The 23,625-nt window shown below is 50.0% G+C and overlaps 2 protein-coding genes across 3 annotated transcripts in view; one reads left to right on the top strand and one right to left on the bottom strand.

Annotated features, from left to right (window-relative positions):
- The window catches only part of ILF2 (interleukin enhancer binding factor 2), a 341,977-nt gene that overhangs the window by 52,457 nt on the left and 265,895 nt on the right, over positions 1-23,625 (top strand).
- The window catches only part of DENND4B (DENN domain containing 4B), a gene marked incomplete at its 5' end in the record, with an annotated part of 29,069 nt that continues 15,298 nt past the window's right edge, over positions 9,855-23,625 (bottom strand). The window contains 12 exon segments of one of the 2 annotated variants that reach the window (XM_073608657.1): positions 9,855-10,640; positions 10,875-10,939; positions 11,957-12,125; positions 13,152-13,251; positions 14,002-14,244; positions 14,852-14,990; positions 15,868-16,043; positions 16,146-16,247; positions 17,940-18,397; positions 20,272-20,457; positions 20,751-20,922; positions 20,999-21,127. In XM_073608657.1, the coding sequence (XP_073464758.1) occupies positions 10,495-10,640; positions 10,875-10,939; positions 11,957-12,125; positions 13,152-13,251; positions 14,002-14,244; positions 14,852-14,990; positions 15,868-16,043; positions 16,146-16,247; positions 17,940-18,397; positions 20,272-20,457; positions 20,751-20,922; positions 20,999-21,127 (2,085 nt within the window). 2 annotated transcript variants of the gene reach the window in all.

The raw sequence follows: 23,625 nt of genomic DNA, 5'->3' as shown, positions 1-23,625 counted from the left end.
CAATACTCTTCTATATTCTCCTCCACGTTCCTCTATAATCTCCTCAATACTCTTCTATATTCTCCTCCACGTTCCTCTATAATCTCCTCAATACTCTTCTATATTCTCCTCCATGTCCCTCTATAATCTCCTCAATACTCTTCTATATTCTCCTCCACGTTCCTCTATAATCTCCTCAATACTCTTCTATATTCTCCTCCACGTTCCTCTATAATCTCCTCAATACTCTTCTATATTCTCCTCCACGTCCCTCTATAATCTCCTCAATACTCTTCTATATTCTCCTCCATGTCCCCTCTATAATCTCCTCAATACTCTTCTATATTCTCCTCCATGTCCCTCTATAATCTCCTCAATACTCTTCTATATTCTCCTCCACGTTCCTCTATAATCTCCTCAATACTCTTCTATATTCTCCTCCACGTTCCTCTATAATCTCCTCAATACTCTTCTATATTCTCCTCCATGTCCCTCTATAATCTCCTCAATACTCTTCTATATTCTCCTCCACGTCCCTCTATAATCTCCTCAATACTCTTCTATATTCTCCTCCATGTTCCACTCTCCACTTTTTTAAAATCTCTTCTATATTCTGCTTTATACCCTTCTATATTATTTCCTATACTCATCTATTTTCTCCTCCCTGCTCTTCTATATTCTTCTCCATACTCATCTATATAGTCATCCATACTCTTCTACATTTTGCCCAATACACCTCTATATTCTCCTTCATACTCGTCTATATTATCACGTATACTCTTGTACATTCTCCCCCATACTCTTCTATATTATCTTTTATGCTCTTCTATATTCTCATATTTTTCACTATATTCTTGTCTATGCGCTTCTAACATCCCCTCTCTACTCATCTCCTCATCTCTACTCATCTCCTACATAACCTCCTCTATATTTTCCTCTCTACTCATCTCTTATATTCTCCTCCATACCTGCCTCTTCTATATTCTTCTCTGTACTCTTCTATATCCTTTTCTACAATCTCCTCTGTATTCTCCTCTTATATTTCTACTACATTCTTCTCCATACACTTCTTATAATCTCCTCTCCTCTCTATACTCATCTTCTTATATCATCTATACTCTTCTACCCTCCACTATACCCTTTTATATTTTCTTCTATACTCATCTCCTTTATACTCTTCTTATATACTCCTCTCTACTCATCTCATCTATATTAGTCTCCATACTCTTCTATACCCTTTCATATTTCCCTCCATACTTATCTCCTTTATACTCTTCTTCTATATATTCCCATCCTTGCTCCTCTATACTCCTTTATAATCTCCTCTTATAGGTTACACTACATTCTTCTCCACACGTTTATACCTTCCCCTCTCTACTTATCTCCTCTATACTCATCTCCTTTATATTGCTCTCTAGTATTTTATATAATCTCATCTATACTCATCTTTTATAGTCTCATCTCCACTCTTTTATATTCACCTTTATTTTTCCCACCACATTCTTCTCCATGCGATTCTATATTCTCCTCCATACTCATCTCCTTATATTCTCCTCTCCTTATATTCTCCTCCATACTCATCTCCTTATATTCTCCTCTCCTTATATTCTCCTCCATACTCATCTCCTTATATTCTCCTCTCCTTATATTCTCCTCCATACTCATCTCCTTATATTCTCCTCTCCTTATATTCTCCTCCATACTCATCTCCTTATATTCTCCTCCATACTCATCTCCTTATATTCTCCTCCATACTCATCTCCTTATATTCTCCTCTCCTTATATTCTCCTCCATACTCATCTCCTTATATTCTCCTCCATACTCATCTCCTTATATTCTCCTCCATACTCATCTCCTTATATTCTCCTCTCCTTATATTCTCCTCCATACTCATCTCCTTATATTCTCCTCTCCTTATATTCTCCTCCATACTCATCTCCTTATATTCTCCTCTCCTTATATTCTCCTCCATACTCATCTCCTTATATTCTCCTCCATACTCATCTCCTTATATTCTCCTCCATACTCATCTCCTTATATTCTCCTCCATACTCATCTCCTTATATTCTCCTCTCCTTATATTCTCCTCCATACTCATCTCCTTATATTCTCCTACAAACTCTTTTATAATCTCCTCTTATATTTTTCACGAAATTCTTCTTCATACACTTCTCATTATACTCCTCTCTATGCTCCTCTATACTCATCTTCTTATATTCTCCTCTCTACTCATCTCCTCTATATTCTTCTCCATACTCTTCTATATTCTCCTCTATACCCTTTTATATTTCCCTCTATACTCGTCTCCTCTATATTTCTCCTCTCTTCTGATCTCCTCTCTACTCATCTCCCGCATAATCTCCTCTATACTCTTTTATAATCTCCTTTTATATTTTCCACTACATTCTTCTTCATACAATTCTTATATACTCCTCTCCTCTCTATACTCATCTTCTTATATTCTCATCTCCTCTATAGTCTTCTCCATACTCCTCTATACCCTTTGATATTGTCCTCTATACTCTTCTTTATTCTCTTCTCTAGTCATCTCCTTATAGTCTTCTCATCTCCTCTCTACTGAACTCCTCTAGTATTTTATATAATCTCCTCTATACTCTTTTATAATCTCCTCCTATATTTTTCACTACATTCTTCTTTATATACTCCTCTCCTCTCTACTCATCTCCTCTATATTCTTCTCCATACTCTTCTCCATACTCTTCTATACCCTTTTACATTTCCCTCTATACTCATCTCCTCTATAGTGTTTTTCTGTATTTTCCAATCTCTACTCCTCTATATTGTCCTCCATACTCATCTCCCACATAATCTCCTCTATTATTTTCCATCTATACTGTTTTATATTCTCCTCTCTACTCTTTTATAGTCTCCTCTTATATTTTCCACCACATTCTTCTCCATACCCTTCTTATATACTCCTCTCCTCTCTATACTCATCTCCTTATATCCTCCTCTATACCCTTCTATATTTCCCTCCACGCTCATCTCCTCTATACTCATCTCTATTATTTTCCTGGATATTCTCATCTCCCACATAATCTCCTCTCTTCTCCTCCTCTGTATCCCCTCTATATTTCTCCTCTCTACTCATCTCCCACATAATCTCCTCTCTGCTCTTTAATAATCTCCTCTTATATTTCCCACCACATTCTTCTCCATAGCCTTCTTATATACTCCTCTCCTCTCTATACTCATCTCCTCTATACTTCTCCTCTCTATACTCATCTCCACTCTTTTATAATCTCCTCTTATATTTCCCACCACATTCTTCTCCATAGCCTTCTTATATACTCCTCTCCTCTCTATACTCATCTCCTTATATCCTCCTCTATATTTTCCTCCATGCTCATCTCCTCTATACTCATCTCTATTATTTTCCTGGATATCCTCATCTCCCACATAATCTCCTCTCCTCTCGGTGGGTAGAATTCGGTGTGTATCCTCCTCTCCCCTCCCCCTCTCCTCTCCTCAGGCCTCTCCCGGCTCCTCTCCTCTCTCAGGCCGGCTGTCCGCTCCTCTCTCCTCCCCGGAGCTCCTCACCCACCGCCCCGGCCCCCCCGGCTCTCCTCTCCTCCAGGACCCCCCGCTGTAGGCCTCGGATCCCCGGGCTCACCTGGCCGCCGTGTCCGGGCTCCTCGCGGCTCTGGCAGCGGCACCTGCAAACAATGACTCTGATTGGAGGAGAGCCAAGGGGGGGCGGAGCCCCGCCCACAGGTCCGCGGAGAGGCCGGGGATTGGCGGGAGGAGGCAGACGGCGCACTATGGGGGGGGGGAGGAGGGAACCATAAGTCAGGGACGGGAGGTGGAGCTTGGTGGGCGGGGTCAACCCGGATTGGCGGCTCCTTGGAGAAGTGACGCAGGGGGCGGACACGAGTCGTGACAGACAGGTGTTCTCACCAATGGGCGAGGTATGCAGATATCGAGTGACAGGAGGCGGGGGTGAGTGACAGGCTGGACGCCGCTTCCAGGGCGCAACACCCGGGACCGCCCCTGCAAGTCAGCCCCGCCCACCTCTCCTGGTGGACGCCCCCTTCTGCTCCTCCAGGGGAAAACCCCACAGCCCCGCCCCCTCCAGGAAACAAGGGGGCGGGGCTAAAGTGATCTACATTCATTAATACTGAACAAATCTCCCCCAATTATAATGCCCCTCCCCCACTGCACCCCAATTATAATGCCCCTCCCCCAATTATAATGCCCCTCCCCCCACTGCACCCCAATTATAATGCCCCTCCCCCAATTATAATGCCCCTCCCCCACTGCACCCCAATTATAATGCCCCTCCCCCAATTATAATGCCCCTCCCCCACTGCACCCCAATTATAATGCCCCTCCCCCAATTATAATGCCCCTCCCCCACTGCACCCCAATTATAATGCCCCTCCCCCACTGCACCCCAATTATAATGCCCCCCCAAATACAATGCCCCTCCCCCACTGCACCCAAATTATAACGCCCCTCCCCCACTACACCTCAATTACAATGCCCCTCCCCCACTACGCCCCAATTATAATGCCCCCCCAAATACAATGCCCCTCCCCCACTACACCCCAATTATAATGCCCCTCCCCCAATTATAATGCCCCTCCCCCAATGCACCCCCAACTATAACGAACCTCCCCCGCTGCCCCCCGAATAATAATGCCCCTCCCCACTGCACCAACTATAATGCCCCTCCCATGCTGCCCCCCAATTATAATGCTCCTTGCCCACTGCACCCCTAACCATAGTTCCCCTCCCTCAATGCACCCCCAATAATAACGCCCCCACACTGGACCACTAACAGTAATGTTCCACCCCCAATTATAATGACCCTTCATAACTGCACCCTTAATTTGAATATACCCCACCCACTGCACCTATAATGCCCCCCCCCCCACGGCACCCCTAACTGTAATGCCCCTCCCCCACTGCACACCTCTCACTTCCCAGTACGCCCCCCTCCCCCTCCCCAGGCCTCCGGCTGGCAGTGTTCCCTGTAACATCCTCATCCTCCGATTAGCTCCAAACCTCAGCCTATAACAATGCAGCTGATGTGTTCCCAGCCCCGCCTCCCGTGGTTTGAAGAGGGAGGTTGCACGGATTCAAGTGCAGTCCCACCTGGTAACCCCGCCTCCTCCCCTCCTCCCTCAGGCAGCCCTGGTGGGTCACATGCCTCTCCAACCTCAGAGTTGTCACCCGTTTCTTAAAGGGGCACACCCCCTCCCATTTCTTAAAGGGGCACACCCCCTCCCACTTCTTAAAGGGGCACACCCCCCTCCCACCAAGCCAACACACACGACAACCAGAAATGAAGCAAATACTTTTTATTTCCAGCAACGTCTGACACATAAAAAGCTCCAGACTTAAAGTGCCCCCCCCCCCCCCCCCACCCCGACATAATACTGAACACTATGGGGGAAGGGAAGGCGCCCGGACACCCGGAACCAGGAAGTAAAACACAGAAGATCCCTTTATGACCGACGGAGGATAAAATCTGCAAAACGGGTAAACGAGACGTAAACATGAGATTGATGTCCGGAGCCAATAAAAAAAAATAATATGTACAAAGATGCTACAATGGGCGGAGCTCCCCCCCCCCCATCTCACAGTCTCATGTGACGGAGCCGACGTCTCAATCTGATTGGACGATCTCCGAAGGGCCCCGATTGGCTAGAGAATAAAACAGAGGCGGGCTCTCACAGGACACAGAGATTGTACAACCAGATTGAAATGGGCGTGGCTAACTTTGGAAGATCCCACTATATAAAAAAAAAAAAAGGGAGGGGGAGGGGGTGTTTCTGTAGCTAGCCCCTCCCCACTCCAAGTAATACTGCACAGCGGACGCGATGACGTCTCATTTACTGGAACGGCACCCCCCCCCCCTCCCCGCAGGACGAGACCTCCCACATACATTAAATAAATAAAAGGAAAAAAAAAAAAATATACAAAATCTGTTAATACTGACCATGTAAAACCAAAACGCAGCGCAAACGGGCGCAAAAACGCCCCGAACCAATAAAAAAAAAATATGATTTGAGGGTCACTGTGCTCAAAAAAAAAAAAAAGATTTCCCTTACAGGTGGAAACCCTTCACTGGGCGCTAATGTCCCTCCGGAAATCCAGCTGAGGGGGGGGATCTCCCCTTTAAGAGTCTGCCAGGTGGGTGGAGCTGGGAACCCGAAGAGGCATAAGAAAGCCTGTGGGTGTGGCCTGCCTCCAGAGGGGCCCTTTAGACATGGAGTCACAGGAATAACGCGGGGCAGGAAAGGACGCGGCTTTGGCGGTTGGCGACTCGCAGAGGTAAGCGTGGAGACCGATCCTTGGCTTGAGCGATTGGATGGTTTTTTCCATCTATTTCTGTGAGCGGATTAAAGGGGTTTTTTTTTTTTTTTTGGTGTAGGGGAAGCCATTTTTAAATGTAGGAGGAGCCAGTGTGACTGCATGATGCTTCTGCGACCTATTAATTATTGTTATCTGCAGCCATATGCGGTCCACAGTTAGCTCACCCCCCCTCTCCCCAGCCACTGCCAGGTCAGTAACTAGCAGTATAATGGAAACTTTACTGTTTAGCAGCTATCAATGTTCCCTGGAGGTGGATCTTATAATCAATGACATGCCCCACCCACGAGGAGAATCATTAAATGGAGGTGGGGCTCTTTTAGCATAGGTGATAGGATGAAAACCAAGCTACTGGCAGGTGGAAGGTCAGAGACCAGCAACTAGCAGAAACAATGAAAGCTGCTGTGTCTTTACCGCTTAGCAGCTGTCAATGTTCTCCAGGGTTGGATCTTATAATCTATGTCAGGCCCCTCCCATGAGGAGAATAACTGAAGGCGGGGCTCTTTTAGCATCATTTAAAAAAGACATGGAAACCAAGCCCTGGCCAGCAGCGAATTACCACCAACCACAATAGAAACAGTTTTTACTGCTTAGCAGCTGTCAATGTTCCCCAGGGATGAATCTCATAATCCATGACATGTCAGGCCCCTCCCATGAGGAGTATCATTAAAATGGAGGTGGAGATCATTTAGCATAAATAAAGGTCTTTTAAACCACGCAGCTGCAAGAGCTGAACTACCGGTGGCTGGGAGATCAGAGATCCCTAGCTAGCTGCATCTGTATTGCTTAGCAGCTGTCAATGTTCCTCAGGGGTGGATCTCATAATCAATGACATGTCAAGCCCCACCCACAAGGAGTATCATTAAACGGAGGTGGGGCTCTTTTAGCCTAAGTGTTAGGATGAAAAATCAAGCTACTGGGCAGGTGGAAGGTCAGAGAGCAGCAACTACCAGACACAATGAAAGTAGCGTCTTTATTGCTTAGCAGCTGTCAAGGTTTCTCAAGAAGGTGGATCTCATATCCAATGAAATGTCAAGCCCCACCCATGGGGAGTATCAGTAAATAGGAGGTGGGACTCATTTAGCAGAAGTAAAAGGCATTAAAACCAAGCTGCTCCCAGAGTTGAACTACCCGTGGGTGGGAGGTCAGAGACCCATAACTAGCTGCATATTTATTGCTTAGCAGCTGTCAATGTTCCCCCAAGTTTGGATCTTATAATCTGTGTCAGGCCCCACCCATGAGGAGAATAATAACTGTAGGCGGGGCTCTTTTAGCATAATTTAAAAAAGGCATGGAAACCAAGCATTGAATTACCCACAACCGCACTAGAAACAGTTTTTACTGCTTAGCAGCTGTCAATGTTCCCCAGGGATGAATCTCATAATCCATGACATGTCAGGCCCCTCCCATGAAGAGAATCAATAAATGGAGGTGGGGCTTTTTTTAGCATATGGGATAGGATGAAAACCAAGCTACTGGCAGGCGGGAGGTCAAAAAACAGTAACTAGAAGACACAATGGAAGCTACAACTTTACTGCTTAGGAGCTGTCAATGTTTCCCAAGAGGTGGATCTCACAATCAATGACATAGCAAACCCCACCCATGAGGCGTATCATTAAATGGGAGGTGGGACTCATTTAGCAAAACAAGAAAGGCATTAAAACCAAGCTGCTGCCAGAGCTGAACTAGCGGTGGGTGGAAGATCAGAGACCTAGCTAGCTGCATATTTACAGCTTAGCCACTGTCAATGTTCCCCAGGGGTGGATCTCATAATCCATGACATGTCAGGCCCCACCCATGAAGAGAATAATTAACTGTAGGTAGGGCTCATTTATCATGAGCAAAGGCATGGAAACCAAGTGGTGAACTACCAGTGCAAACTGCCACAATGGAAACTGTGATTTTACTGCTTAGCCGCTGTCAATGTTTCCCAAGAGGTGGCTCTCATAACTGATGACATGTCAAGCCCCACCCATGAGGAGTATCATTAAATGGAGATGGGGCTCATTTAGCATAAGTAAAAGTATATTAAAATCAAGCTGCTACCAGAGCGGAACTACCGGTGGGTGGGAGATGAGAGACTGTAGCTAGCTGCATCTTGACAGCTTAGTTCCCCAGGGATGGATCTCATTATCCATGACATGTCAGGCCCCCCCCATGAGGAAAATAATTAACTGTAGGTGGGGCTCTTTTAGCATAAGCAAAGGCATGAAAAACAAGCGGTGAACTGCTGGTGGGTGGGAGGTCAGAGAGCACTAACTAGTAGCCACAATGGAAACTGTGTTTTTACTGCTTAGCACCTGTTAATGTTCCCTGGGCGTGGATCTCATAATCCAAGACATGTCAGGCCCCACCCATAAGGAGAATTAACTGTAGGTGGGGCTCATTTATCATGAGCAAAGGCATGAAAACCAAGTGGTGAATTACCAGTGCAAACTGCCACAATGGAAACCGATTTTACTGCTTTAGCAGCTGGCAATGTTTCCCAAGAGGTGGCTCTCATAATTGATGACACGTCAAGCCCCACCCATGAGGAGTATCCTTAAATGGAGATGGGGCTCATTTAGCATAAGTAATAGTTATTAAAACCAAGCTTCTACCAGAACCGGAACTACCGGTGGGTGGGAGATTAGAGACAGTAGCTAGCTGCATCTTGACAGCTTAGTTCCCCAGGGCTGGATCTCATTATCCATGACATGTCAGGCCCCACCCATGAGGAAAATAATTAACTGTAGGTGGGGCTCTTTCAGCATAAGCAAAGGCATGAAAAACAAGCTGCTGGTGGGTGGGAGGTCAGACAGCACCAACTAGTAGCCACAATGGAAACTGTGTTTTTACTGCTTAGCACCTGTCAATGTTCCCTGGGGGTGGATCTCATAATCCAAGACATGTCAGGCCCAACCCATGAGGAGAAACATCAAAGAAAATAGGGCTGTTTTAGCATAAGTGATAGCATGTAAACCTGAACCTTAAGGGAAATTGTAACCTTTTCGGAAGTCTGTTATTGGATAATAATGCAGGCTGCTAATCTCCGTCTCGCTGAAAATGCCAGCTGCCTGGCTGTCCTGCACACACTTCAGCTTCAAGTCAAGGACCCAGAACAAATACAGAAATGATTCAGCGTGTCTCCTGATTTTTTTTTTTGCTTGCTGCATGTTTTTGCCAGGTTAGTGAAGTGCTAGGCCACACCCACACACTGCCAGGCAAGTAGTATTTTCGGAAGTCCTAGCAGCCCCATATTTTAAACCTCATTGGACAAAACACCCCTTTAATCAGCACACTGTTATTATGATCGCTCACCTTGGCCTCTTAATACTGAAAGAAGGAAAAAAAAAATTCCTTTGGCATCTTGCCCCGCCCCCACGGAACGCTTTGGGGTTCTCGGCAGAAGTAAAGTGAACACTAAAGCGCCGCCCTCACAGTTTCATCACAGCATTAAAAATGTTACAAGCACTGTGGATCCCAATCGCTCATCTTGGCCTCTTAATACTAAAAGAAAAAAAAAAAAATTTCCTTTGGCATCTTGTCCCCGCCCCTGCGGGACAATGTTTTTCTCGGCAAAAGTAAAGTAAACCCTAAAGCTCCGTCCCTTTACCAGTTTCATTGCAGCATTAAAAAATGTTACATGTACCGCAAACCTGATCGTTCGTCTTGACCTCTTAAAACTAAAAAAAACGAAAATTCCATTGGACTCTTGCCCCGCCCCCCCCGCGGAACACTTTAGGATTCTCGGATAAAGTAACATGAACCCTTAAGACCCGCCTCCCTTACAGTTTCAATGCAGCATTAAAAAAAAAAAAAAAAGTTAGAAGGACTGGAGAGAGAATTCTGGTTGGACGCCCCCCATTCCTGGCGCTGCGTATCTGACTGATGCGGATTTGGCGAGATGCCCTGGTTTCGTGATTCATAGTGGCTTCTTCAGTTCCTAGGGGGCGTGTCTCCGGCCTGTAAATGGGCGGACGGCGAGGATGAGAGGGCGGTGTGGGATGTAAGTGGAGCTTGTCCTCACGCCGCGTCTTTCTGTCTACACTCTGCCCCTTCCCTTTTGCATCAGGGGGCGGGGTCTCCAATTTGTTTGCCTCATCCAGTCTTTGATGATGAGAATGGAGACTCCTCCCCCTCTTTTCTTCCATATATTGCACTTTCAAAAACAGCGAGCGATGGAGGCGGGGGGCCTAGCATTCCAGGGTTGCACCAAACGTCTTGCGGCAGTCCAGGGCTTTGGCCCCCGGGAGAAGGGCCCGCCTCTTGCGCAGTTCCTCTTTCCCCAATGAGTTTCCGAGCTTCTTGCACGCCGTCTTGTACTTGCTGTCGAACGCGGCTGTTTGGGGGACAAAGATAACGTTTTAATTCCCATTAACATTTTTTCTTTTTAAACTAACACCATAAAATTCCCGGGGGCCCGCATTTTTTTTATTCCCACCTACAAAAAAAAAAAAAAAAAAGAGCCCAACCCCTTATTTTCCACTGCTGATTACTCGGCATTGGTGACCTGCATTTGAACTGCAGGATGTAGCTTGGGGGTGACACAGGAAGTGGTAGGGGGGTCACTCACCTATATCCATGTGTTCCCTCCCCAGAGCAGCCAGTGTGAGAAGTAACATCTCTCTGTAGATCCCCCTATAGGAAGAGAGGGGGAGGGGAGGTTTAGAGGAAACAATGTATCAATTATATCAGTTCAAATATCAGTTACATAATATCTGATCTCTGCAGTCTCTGATCATCTCCTGTATTATGTCTGCAGTCTCTGATCATCTCCTGTACTATGTCTGCAGTCTCTGATCATCTCCTGTATTATGTCTGCAGTCTCTGATCATCTCCTGTACTATGTCTGCAGTCTCTGATCATCTCCTGTATTATGTCTGCAGTCTCTGATCATCTCTTGTACTATGTCTGCAGTCTCTGATCATCTCCTGTATTATGTCTGCAGTCTCTGATCATCTCCTCTACAATGTCTGCAGTCTCTGATCATCTCCTGTATTATGTCTGCAGTCTCTGATCATCTCCTGTACTATGTCTGCAGTCTCTGATCATCTCCTGTACTATGTCTGCAGTCTCTGATCATCTCCTGTACTATGTCTGCAGTCTCTGATCATCTCCTGTACTATGTCTGCAGTCTCTGATCATCTCCTGTACTATGTCTGCAGTCTCTGATCATCTCCTGTACTATGTCTGCAGTCTCTGATCATCTCCTGTACTATGTCTGCAGTCTCTGATCATCTCCTGTACTATGTCTGCAGTCTCTGATCATCTCCTGTACTATGTCTGCAGTCTCTGATCATCTCCTGTACTATGTCTGCAGTCTCTGATCATCTCCTGTACTATGTCTGCAGTCTCTGATCATCTCCTGTATTATGTCTGCAGTCTCTGATCATCTCTTGTATTATGTCTGCAGTCTCTGATCATCTCCTGTACTATGTCTGCAGTCTCTGATCATCTCCTGTACTATGTCTGCAGTCTCTGATCATCTCCTGTATTATGTCTGCAGTCTCTGATCATCTCCTCTACAATGTCTGCAGTCTCTGATCATCTCCTGTATTATGTCTGCAGTCTCTGATTATCTCCTCTACAATGTCTGCAGTCTCTGATCCTGTCTCTGAACTCTGTACTCAGAGAGTGTTGATGACCCGGACGTACCTCTGCAGGACCTGTGGGGGGGAGTTCTGCTCCTGTAGGACGGAGAGGATCAGGGAGATGGCTTTATGGACCTCGAAGAGACCGATGAAGTTGAGGACCTTCTCCAGGAACTCCAGGGTGAAGGGGTGGGAGTGGGAGCGCCAGCCGTGGATGTGGGTGGGGAGATTCCCTGGAGGGGGAGGAACATTCTCATTACTGACTGTAGTAGTAACAACGTCAATAACCTCTGTCATCTCTCTGCTGATCTCCTGCAGCCTCTTTGCAGCCACTTCCTGTCTCCAGGCACTCCAGCGATGGCACTTCTCAGGGCGGATCCCCTGAGGGTGACAACGGTCTGTATAATCTGAGCTGAAACAGCCACGTGTAGTCACCGTCGGAACCCCGGGTGACAACACTTGAGGACAAATGGGTGTGTGTGTGTCGTCACCCTCTAACAGGAAGTGCCTGAACAAGGGCCATGGCTGGTGGGAGGGGCTTGCAGGATGCTGCACATATCTTCCTAAAGACCTCACAGAGCCTTTGCAGTGGGAGGAGTTATGCAAATATCAAAATGTCTTGCTAGTTTGGAGGGCGGGGCCAGGAAACCTCCATGATTGCAAAAACTGAAATCCAACGAGCGAAAGGGGCGGGGCCAGGGAACCTCCAAGATTGCAAAAACAAATCCAACAAGTGAAAGGGGCGGGGCCAGGGAACCTCCATGATTGCAAGAACTGAAATCCAACAAGCGAAAAGGGCCGGGCCAGGGAACCTCCATGACTGCAAGAACTGAAATCCAACGAGCGAAAGGGGCGGGGCCAGGGAACCTCCATGGATGCAAGTACTGAAATCCAATAAAAGGGGCGCGGTCAGGGATCCTCTAGGAATGGAGGGGCCAGAGAACCCTTTATGATTGCAAGAACAAAAATCCAGAAGAATAAAAGGGGCGGGGCCAGGGAACCTCCATGATTGCAAGAACCGAAATATAAAGAATAAAAGGGGTGGGGCCAGGAAATCTACATGATTGCAAGAACCGAAATATAAAGAATAAAAGGGGTGGGGCCAGGAAACCTACATGAGTGCAGGAACTGAAATCCAATAAAAGGGGCGGGGCCAGGGAACCTCTATGATTGAAATAACCGAAATTTAAAGAACAAAAAGGGGCGGGGCCAGGGAACCTACATGATTGCACATCCTCCCGTCCATCCCTCATACTCACTGTGCAGCTTCCAGAGGACGTACATCGGGGGCCAGCGGTCCGGGTCCTGCACCAGGACGTCCCATAACAGGCGCACGCTGACATGGGGGTTCTCCGGGACCTGCAGGGAGGAAAGATCACCCGTCAGCATGTTACTCCTATGACTGGCGTACGTCACGTAACCCTTTATTGGGGTCTTTATACAAAGGGGAGGGCTTACCGTTTTTTACCGGCGCGCCCGAGAAACGATCCGACGGTGTGCACGGCTGGCCATAGAGGTGACCAGAGACTCCATCATCTCTGATCGCCTCTATGATCTAGGAGGGTCTGAGTGACGTCATGACATTACTTCACACCATGGGTGGCCGAGGGTTCTGTGACCCGAGCTGTCAAAGGACCAGGAGCCTACGGAACTGACTCCCGAACATGTGACCACTGCGACAGCCAATGACAGCGTTCACATGATCCGTCTCCTGGTCTTTAGTAATGGTCGGGAACCGACTCCCGAACATGTGACCACTGCGACAGCCAATGACAGCGGTCACGTGATCCATCTCCTGGCCTTTAGTAATGGTTGGGAACCGGCTCTCCAACATGTGACCACTGCGACAGCCAATGACAGCGGTCACGTGATCCTTCTCCTGGCCTTTAGTAATGGTTGGGAACCGTCTCTCCAACATGTGACCACTGCGACAGCCAATGACAGCGCTCACGTGATCCTTCTCCTGGCCTTTAGTAATGGTTGGGAACCGGCTCTCCAACATGTGACCACTGTGCCAGCCAATGACACTGTTTGGTCTCACGGTCCCTAGGAACAGTTGGGGACCACAACGTGGGGGGAGGGGGAAAAGCTTAGGACCTTCATACCCACCTGTGAGGGCTGCCGGACGTGTTTGGACTCCAGGATGAGGTGCGGGAGGTTGCTGGGCAGCGCCAGGCGCTGGAAGTACCACACCAGGTTCCAGTAGATGATTGGGTGGCTGTTCACCAGCTCCGGCTGGCACAGGAAGTCGCTCCCTTCGTTCTCCAGCAGGCTCTCTACTTCCTTCCGTAGCACCAGAGGGCAGAGATACGCCACCGTCACCATCTCCGAGTCCGCCGCGCTGGGCCGCTGCTGAGGGGGGCGACACAAGCCGGTCATGTGATCACAACTCATACCCTCCCCTTAAAGGGGACCTGTCATCAGCTTCACATGAAGGAATTCCTGACCAATCTACACCAACCAGAGAGGAACACAGGAGGTCCTTCACTGGGTTATACTGCCACCTACAGGAGAGGATTGGACACAGCTTCAGGATAACCCCTCCTACTCCCAGCATGCCTCTGATTATCGATAGTGTCCTAAGAGGATGGAAGTCTTCAGCTCTGCTGGGAAAAGTCTCATTTCATTTTTGCTGCGTCAGCTTCACCTTTTCTTAATTAAGAAAACCATCTATGGGTTAAAGTCAGTGACTGTGTCTAGGCTGCAATGATGTCATCAGTCTGCTGCAGGCAGGAGGAAGCATTTCCTCAGTCTCCCCTCCCCCAGTGATCAGACTGTACATTGTAACTTTGTAGAAGGTGTAATTTCCTCAGTCTCCCCTCCCCCAGTGTTTCTGCTTATCCTCCACTATCAGCAGGCAGAGTACTCCCAGTCCTCCTGTAGGTGGCAGTATAACCCGACAGACCACAGCACTGTGCCCGGGCACTATGCAGCCCTCCCCTCAGTCATTGAATGTTACCTGGACGCTGGGGAACCCGTTACAATGACCGCTGGTCTCCGTCTCGTCTAGGACCAGACACTGGTATCGGTCACTTAGAACCGGTCCGCGGCTCACAGAACCTCCATCGGTGGAGACCTCGGAGGAACCATCAAACGTACTGCGGAAAGTAGAGGAGAAACAAGAAGCTTTAATACAATGGGAAGAGTCCTTCTCCCTTCTATCTTGGGGAATCTCTCCCGGAATTGTCCACATCTCTGAACAGCTTTACTGGGCCCCTCATGGTGGGGTGGGTTACGGGCCCCTCATGGTGGGGTGGGGTGAGGGGTACGAGCCCCTATTGGGTCAGCAGTGGGACCCAGACCTGGCGGAAACCAACTTCCTCCAACCACATCTCAACCATTATCCACCATCGATTGGCAGTGGAGGAAAGGGAGGAATGAAGGTACACATGCTGCGCGACGTTCTATTGGACAACACAATCACTGGTGCATTATGGGAGGGAGTTTTACAGGAATTACAGAAGGTGGCGCAACTCTTCGGTATTTGCAAGATTTTGTAGTAAAGTCAAGCCAGCTACTGGCTATCATTCATAAAAAAAGTCTCTATTGGCTACATAATGAAACACAACTGTCACACACCAACGTGTGTCGTCTAGGCCGAAACGCGTTAGTTGCGACAGCTGCCTTTCATTATGCAGCCCAAGTCTGTATTGTCTACATACGCATTAGATTGTTACAGTTGCCTTTCATTATGGAGCCCAAGTCTGTATTGGCTACATAATGAAACACAACTGTCACACACCAACGTGTTTCGTCTATGCCGTTAGTTTGTGACAGTTGTGTTTCATTATGAAGCCAATACAGACTTGGCATTTTATGGAAGGCAGCGAGTAGCCGGCTTAACTTTTCTACAAGTTCTACCATCAGAGTGTGGAGAACGAGAGCCAGGTACTTATGGGAACCTGCCAGGTAGGTTGTATGTCCCCCCCACATGATTTCCAATGGTGGCCCTGAAGCTATCCCCCTTAAACTTACCTCCGCTGCTTGTGCAGGTCGGTGATCTTCACGTTGAGGAACGGGACGAAGTGCTGCCCGCAGAAGGAACACACGGTCTTCAGGTTGGAGTCGTCGGACGTCCAGGCGGCCATGATGTCCTCATCGTAGACAAGAGAGTAGCAGGCCGGACAGACGGAGCAGCTGGACAGCAAGACCTAGGAGATGAACGGAACCCCCTTTATCTGGAGTCAGGGAAATACCCGCCGGGGACATTTCCTTACACAGTCCTATTAAAGAGCACCAGTCACAGAACTTACCTCCACAGCAGGAGATTCCTGACCTGCATCCAGCAACCGGTCTGTAGACCTATGGATGGCAAAATCTGAGAGGTCTACTTCACTCCCCAGAGACACCGAACTCTACAGAGGAGAGAGGAGGAGAAAAACGTTTTACATCACAAAGACACCGACTCCTCCCACTGACACCAATGATGGGGCACTATTCCTCCCACTGACACCAATGATGTGGGACACTATTCCTCCCACTGACACCAATGATGGGGCACTATTCCTCCCACTGACACCAATGATGGGGGACACTATTCCTCCCACTGACACCAATGATGGGGGACACTATTCCTCCCACTGACACCAATGATGGGGGACACTATTCCTCCCACTGACACTAATGATGGGGGACACTATTCCTCCCACTGACACCAATGATGGGGGACACTATTCCTCCCACTGACACCAATGATGGGGGACACTATTCCTCCCACTGACACCAATGATGGGGCACTATTCCTCCCACTGACACCAATGATGGGGCACTATTCCTCCCACTGACACCAATGATGGGGCACTATTCCTCCCACTGACACCAATGATAGGGGACACTATTCCTCCCACTGACACCAATAATGGGGCACTATTCCTCCCACTGACACCAATGATGGGGCACTATTCCTCCCACTGACACCAATGATGGGGGACACTATTCCTCCCACTGACACCAATGATGGGGGACACTATTCCTCCCACTGACACCAATGATGGGGCACAATTCCTCCCACTGACACCAATGATGGGGCACAATTCCTCCCACTGACACCAATGATGGGGCACAATTCCTCCCACTGACACCAATGATGGGGCACTATTCCTCCCACTGACACCAATGATGGGGCACAATTCCTCCCACTGACACCAATGATGGGACACTATTCCCCCCACTGACACCAATGATGGGACACTATTCCTCCCACTGACACCAATGATGGGACACTATTCCTCCCGCTGATACCAATGATGGGGCACTATTTCTCCCACTGACACCAATGATGGGGCACTATTCCTCCCACTGATAACTATGATGGGGCACTATTCCTCCCACTGACACCAACGATGGGGCACTATTCCTTCCACTGACACCAATGATGGGACACTATTCCTACCACTGATACCAATGATGGGGCACTATTCCTCCCACTGACACCAATGATGGGACACTATTCCTCCCACTGATACCAATGATGGGGCACTATTCCTCCCACTGACACCAATGATGGGGCACTATTCCTCCCACTGATAACTATGATGGGGCACTATTCCTCCCACTGACACCAACGATGGGACACTATTCCTCCTACTGACACCAATGACGGGGCACTATTCCCACCACTGACACCAATGATGGGGCACTATTCCTCCCACTGACACCAATGATGGGACACTATTCCTCCCACTGACACCAATGATGGGGCACTTGGAGCTTGAGGCATTGTTCATTCTCTCTAATGCCAGGGTATTTTAAAACTTCCACTGGCCACAGTCCAGCCCCCCTAAAATCAGAAGGACATTAAACTGGCCCTTTGTTTAGAAAGTGTGGAGGCTCCTCTTCTACTGTATGAACATGCTGACAGGGGAAGAGAGCAGAGAGATGACCCTATTGGTGTTCTGCTGCTCCTTCACTCAGGAGGTGACCAGGCCACACCGTTGGTGACATGTATGTTCTCAATCCTGTGATCCCACCAGAGTACTTCCTCCATCCTTTGGACATGAAGAAGAATTCCCAGTCTTTAGCCCACACACCACACAGGGTCCCCTCACCTCAGAAGCGATGGACTCGGGTCTTCTGGTACTCTGCTTCTGGCTCCTCCGGCTAAGCCGATGATCAGCCAACGGCGATGGGGTCTCTCCCAACTGTCCGCTCCTCCTAAAGATGGAGGACCTGGAAGGCTTTCTGGAGGGTGTGAGCAGCTGCTGGATCTTCCCAGCCAGATTCCGCCTCCTGGAAGCGTCCCTGGAGTGGGTGGATCCCTCGTCCTCACTGCGGCTCCGACTGGCCAGGGCTTCTGAGGAACTCTCGGTCATGATGAGCTCAGACTCCTCTGATGTCACCGTCTCACTGCCGGTCCCGTCTGTCAGGAAACTGACGTTGGACAAGCTTCCATTTTCCGAGGGTTGGAGCATGAGGGGCGTCCCGCAGGTCCTCCTACTGGACGATCTTAGCGAGGGGCTGATGTCCAACCTTGTATTGCCCCTCTCTACCTCCAGATCCTCCATCACTGGGAAAGAACAGAGAAGGTGGATTTTAGGGATACAGAGAAGATAACATAGGGAGAAGGCTGGGTTAGCGAAAGATCTTTCACTAAACGCTTCCATAACCTAACCTCCTAAACTAGACATGTAGGGAAGGTGGCTACCCAGAGGGAGTGTCTTCAGAGAAACTAAAAGAGGAAGATAGCTACTCTGAGGGAACGTCTTCAGAGAAACTAGAACAGGAAGGTGGCTACCCAGAGAGAGGGTCTTCAGAGAAACTAGAAGAAGAGGAAGGTGGCTACCCAGAGGGAATGTCTATAGAGAAACTAGAACAGAAAGGTGGCTACCCAGAGGGAATGTCTATAGAGAAACTAGAACAGAAAGGTGGCTACCCAGAGGGATCATCTATAGAGAAACTAGAACAGGAAGGTGGCTACCCAGAGGGAACGTCTTCAGAGAAACTAGAACAGAAAGGTGGCTAACCCAGAGGGAACGTCTATAGAGAAACTAGAACAGGAAGGTGGCTACCCAGAGGGAACGTCTTCAGAGAAACTAGAACAGAAAGGTGGCTAACCCAGAGGGAACGTCTATAGAGAAACTAGAACAGGAAGGTGGCTACCCAGAGGGAACGTCTTCAGAGAAACTAGAACAGAAAGGTGGCTAACCCAGAGGGAATGTCTAAAGAGAAAGTAGAACACGAAGGTGGCTACCCAGAGGAGTGTCTTCAGAAAAACTAGAACAGGAAGGTGGCTACCCAGAGGGAACGTCTTCAGAGAAACTAGAACAGGAAGGTGGCTACCCAGAGGGAACGTCTTTAGAGAAACTAGAACAGAAAGGTGGCTAACCCAGAGGGAACGTCTATAGAGAAACTAGAACAGGAAGGTGGCTACCCAGAGGGAACGTCTTCAGAGAAACTAGAACAGGAAGGTGGCTACCCAGAGGGAACGTCTTCAGAGAAACTAGAACAGAAAGGTGGCTAACCCAGAGGGAATGTCTTCAGAGAAACTAGAACAGAAAGGTGGCTAACCCAGAGGGAATGTCTATAGAGAAAGTAGAACAGGAAGGTGGCTACCCAGAGGAGTATCTTCAGAAAAACTAGAACAGGAAGGTGGCTACCCAGAGGGAACGTCTTCAGAGAAACTAGAACAGAAAGGTGGCTAACCCAGAGGGAACGTCTTCAGAGAAACTAGAACAGAAAGGTGGCTAACCCAGAGGGAACGTCTTCAGAGAAACTAGAACAGAAAGGTGGCTACCCAGAGGGAACGTCTTCAGAGAAACTAGAACAGAAAGGTGGCTAACCCAGAGGGAATGTCTATAGAGAAAGTAGAACAGGAAGGTAGCTACCCAGGAGGAGTGTCTTCAGAGAAACTAGAACAGGAAGGTGGCTACCCAGGAGGGATTGTCTTCAGAGAAACTAGAACAGAAAGGTGGCTAACCCAGAGGGAACGTCTATAGAGAAACTAGAACAGGAAGGTGGCTACCCAGAGGGAACGTCTTCAGAGAAACTAGAACAGAAAGGTGGCTAACCCAGAGGAAACGTCCTGAGGGAAACTATTACAGGAAGGTGGTTACCCAGAGGGAAGGTCTTCTGAGAAACTAGAAGAGGAAGGTGGCCTACCCAGAGGGAATGTCTTCAGAGAAACTAGAAGAGTAGGTGGCCTACCCAGAGGAGTGTCTTCAGAGAAACTAAAAGAGGAAGGTGGCCACCCAGAGGGAATGTCTTCAGAGAAACTAAAAGAGGAAGGTGGCCACCCAGAGTGAATATCTTCCGAGAAACTAGAAGAGAAAGGTGGCTACCTAAAGGGAATGTCTTCAGAGATATTAGAACAGGAAGGTGGCTACCCAGAGGGAGGGTCTTCTGAAAAACTAGAAGGTGGCTACCCATCTCATTTTGACTTACTGCGCGCCACTCCCATTTCCAGCATACAGGTATCGCTCTGGGTACAACTGACGCTCCAACTCTTAACCAGTTTCCCTGCCGAGCCGTCTTCAGACATTTGGCTAGTGTGTCCGGCCCAGGTGGTCTGGCGCAGAAGGTTAAGGCGAGGAGTCAGGTCAATGGTGGTGCTTCTGAGCTTCCATTGATCTGTAAAGGCAGGAGCAAAACATTATTAGAGCTGTCCATAAAAGAGACGCATGGTACTATAGATAGAACGTGCAATGTATATATTGGTGCACATTAGCTGCGAATCTGCTGATCACTCTATTAAGAGTGTAATCAAGCAATGATCAGCAGATTGCACAGCTAAAGTCAGCAGTACCCTGTGGCCAGCATGCATGTCTAAAGGGATGCCTAGGATGCGTTCTTTTATAGAACGCTCGATGCAGGGTGCTGTGTCATTTACAGGAGCTTGGTGGCCCTTCTCTTCCAACTCTCACCTTTTGACCCGCTGACCGATGGTTCCTCGCTTTGTGCCTCGCACTGAGAGCTGGGATGCCTCTCCCGAAGCGGCTGACGGAACTGGGCGGCCCCCAGAACCACGTTCCTCAGTTTGGCCCAGCGTAGTCTCCCGCCCTGGTTACTGGACGGCCATTTGCTTTCCAGCACAGCCTGTGACAGACACAGAAGATTCAGTTACCGCCCACCATGGAGGAAACATTGCGGGACGCAGCCCGGCACGCGGTACCTTATTATAGTAACCGTAGGTGATGGCGTTGGGGACGATCCCGGCCTTCCGCATCTCCAGCATCACACGAACAGCCAACACCGGCTCCCCGTACTGACCGCAAAGCTGCATCAGGATGCGGTAACAGACCTGAAGGGAAGGATGTCAGGTCAGGAAACATCTGGCGGCAGTAAAACTTACAAAAAAGACCCATGGGGAAAAAATATATAAAGTAATAAAGAAAAAAAAAAATGGCTGCACTAGGGGGGGGTCTTGGTGGGCACCGCGTTTAATGACCTTCCTAAATTTATTAGCTGAACGTTGCAGTTGATACATAAAACAAATAATACGTCATTGTACACGGAGCGGACGGTGGGTGGAAGTTTTGCTTGAGGTTTTTTCATTTTACTCAGATGTTTTATGAAGAGCTCACCTGTTCTGTGATCCAGGCCTAAGTCTCCTGCCTAGCACTGCAGCCAATCAGGAGACAGCTCACCAGACTGGCACCAGCTTCAAATTGTACATGGCTCATCATTCCAATAATGCATTGCTATGTCTAATCTGAACCCCTTGTGTCTCCAGTGACCCTTGCCCTCCTGTGTCTCCAGTGACCCCTGCCCTCCTGGGTCTCCAGTGACCCCCTGCCCTCCTGGGTCTCCAGTGACCCCCTGCCCTCCTGGGTCTCCAGTGACCCCCTGCCCTCCTGGGTCTCCAGTGACCCCCTGCCCTCCTGGGTCTCCAGTGACCCCCTGCCCTCCTGTGTCTCCAGTGACCCCCTGCCCTCCTGTGTCTCCAGTGACCCCTGCCCTCCTGTGTCTCCAGTGACTCCTCCTCTCCTGGGTCTCCAGTGACCCCCTGCCCTCCTGGGTCTCCAGTGACCCCTGCCCTCCTGGGTCTCCAGTGACCCCTGCCCTCCTGGGTCTCCAGTGACCCCTGCCCTCCTGGGTCTCCAGTGACCCCTGCGCTCCTGGGTCTCCAGTGACCCCTGCGTTCCTGTGTCTCCAGTCACCCCCTGCGCTCCTGGGTCTCCAGTCACCCCCTGCCCTCCTGGGTCTCCAGTCACCCCCTGCCCTCCTGGGTCTCCAGTCACCCCCTGCCCTCCTGGGTCTCCAGTCACCCCTGCGCTCCTGGGTCTCCAGTCACCCCTGCGCTCCTGGGTCTCCAGTCACCCCTGCGTTCCTGGGTCTCCAGTCACCCCCTGCCCTCCTGGGTCTCCAGTCACCCCCTGCGCTCCTGGGTCTCCAGTCACCCCTGCGCTCCTGGGTCTCCAGTCACCCCTGCGCTCCTGGGTCTCCAGTCACCCCTGCCCTCCTGGGTCTCCAGTCACCCCTGCCCTCCTGGGTCTCCAGTCACCCCTGCCCTCCTGGGTCTCCAGTCACCCCTGCCCTCCTGGGTCTCCAGTCACCCCTGCGCTCCTGGGTCTCCAGTCACCCCTGCCCTCCTGGGTCTCCAGTCACCCCTGCCCTCCTGGGTCTCCAGTCACCCCTGCCCTCCTGGGTCTCCAGTCACCCCTGCCCTCCTGGGTCTCCAGTCACCCCCTGCGCTCCTGGGTCTCCAGTCACCCCTGCCCTCCTGGGTCTCCAGTCACCCCTGCCCTCCTGGGTCTCCAGTGACCCCCTGCCCTCCTGGGTCTCCAGTGACCCCCTGCCCTCCTGGGTCTCCAGTGACCCCCTGCCCTCCTGGGTCTCCAGTGACCCCTGCGCTCCTGGGTCTCCAGTGACCCCTGCGCTCCTGGGTCTCCAGTGACCCCTACACTCCTGTGTCTCCAGTGACCCCTGCCCTCCTGTGTCTCCAGTGACCCCTGCCCTCCTGTGTCTCTACTGACCCCCGCCCTCCTGTGTCTCCAGTGACCCCTGCCCTCCTGTCTCTCCAGTGACCCCTCCTCTCCTGTCTCTCCAGTGACCCCCTGCGTCTCCAGTGACCCCTACACTCCTGTGTCTCCAGTGACCCCCTGCCCTCATGCGTCTCCAGTGACCCCTACACCCCAGTGTCTCCAGTGACCCCTACACCCCAGTGTCTCCAGTGACCCCTGCCCTCCTGTGTCTCTACTGACCCCCCGCCCTCCTGTGTCTCCAGTCACCCCCTGCCCTCCTGTGTCTCCAGTCACCCCCCTGTGCTCCTGTGTCTCCAGTGACCACCCTGTGCTCCTGTGTCTCCAGTGACCCCCCTGTGCTCCTGTGTCTCCAGTGACCCCTCCTCTCCTGTGTCTCCAGTGACCCCTGCCCTCCTGTGTCTCTACTGACCCCCCGCCCTCCTGTGTCTCCAGTCACCCCTGCCCTCCTGTGTCTCCAGTCACCCCCTGCCCTCCTGTGTCTCCAGTGACCCCTTGCCCTCCTGTGTCTCCAGTGACCCCCCTGTGCTTCTGTGTCTCCAGTGACCCCCCTGTGCTCCTGTGTCCCCAGTGACCCCTGCCCTCCTGTGTTCCCAGTGACCCCCTGCCCTCCTGTGTCTCCAGTCACCCCTGCCCTCCTGTGTCTCCAGTCACCCCCTGCCCTCCTGTGTCTCCAGTCACCCCCTGCCCTCCTGTGTCTCCAGTCACCCCCTGCCCTCCTGTGTCTCCAGTCACCCCCTGCCCTCCTGTGTCTCCAGTCACCCCCTGCCCTCCTGTGTCTCCAGTCACCCCCTGCCCTCCTGTGTCTCCAGTCACC

This window comes from Aquarana catesbeiana, linkage group LG13 (genome assembly GCF_042186555.1).
Source record: "Aquarana catesbeiana isolate 2022-GZ linkage group LG13, ASM4218655v1, whole genome shotgun sequence".
NCBI lineage: Eukaryota > Metazoa > Chordata > Amphibia > Anura > Ranidae > Aquarana > Aquarana catesbeiana.
The sequence above is the reverse complement of the archived record's forward strand: the minus strand, read 5'-3'. Positions and strand labels throughout refer to the sequence as shown.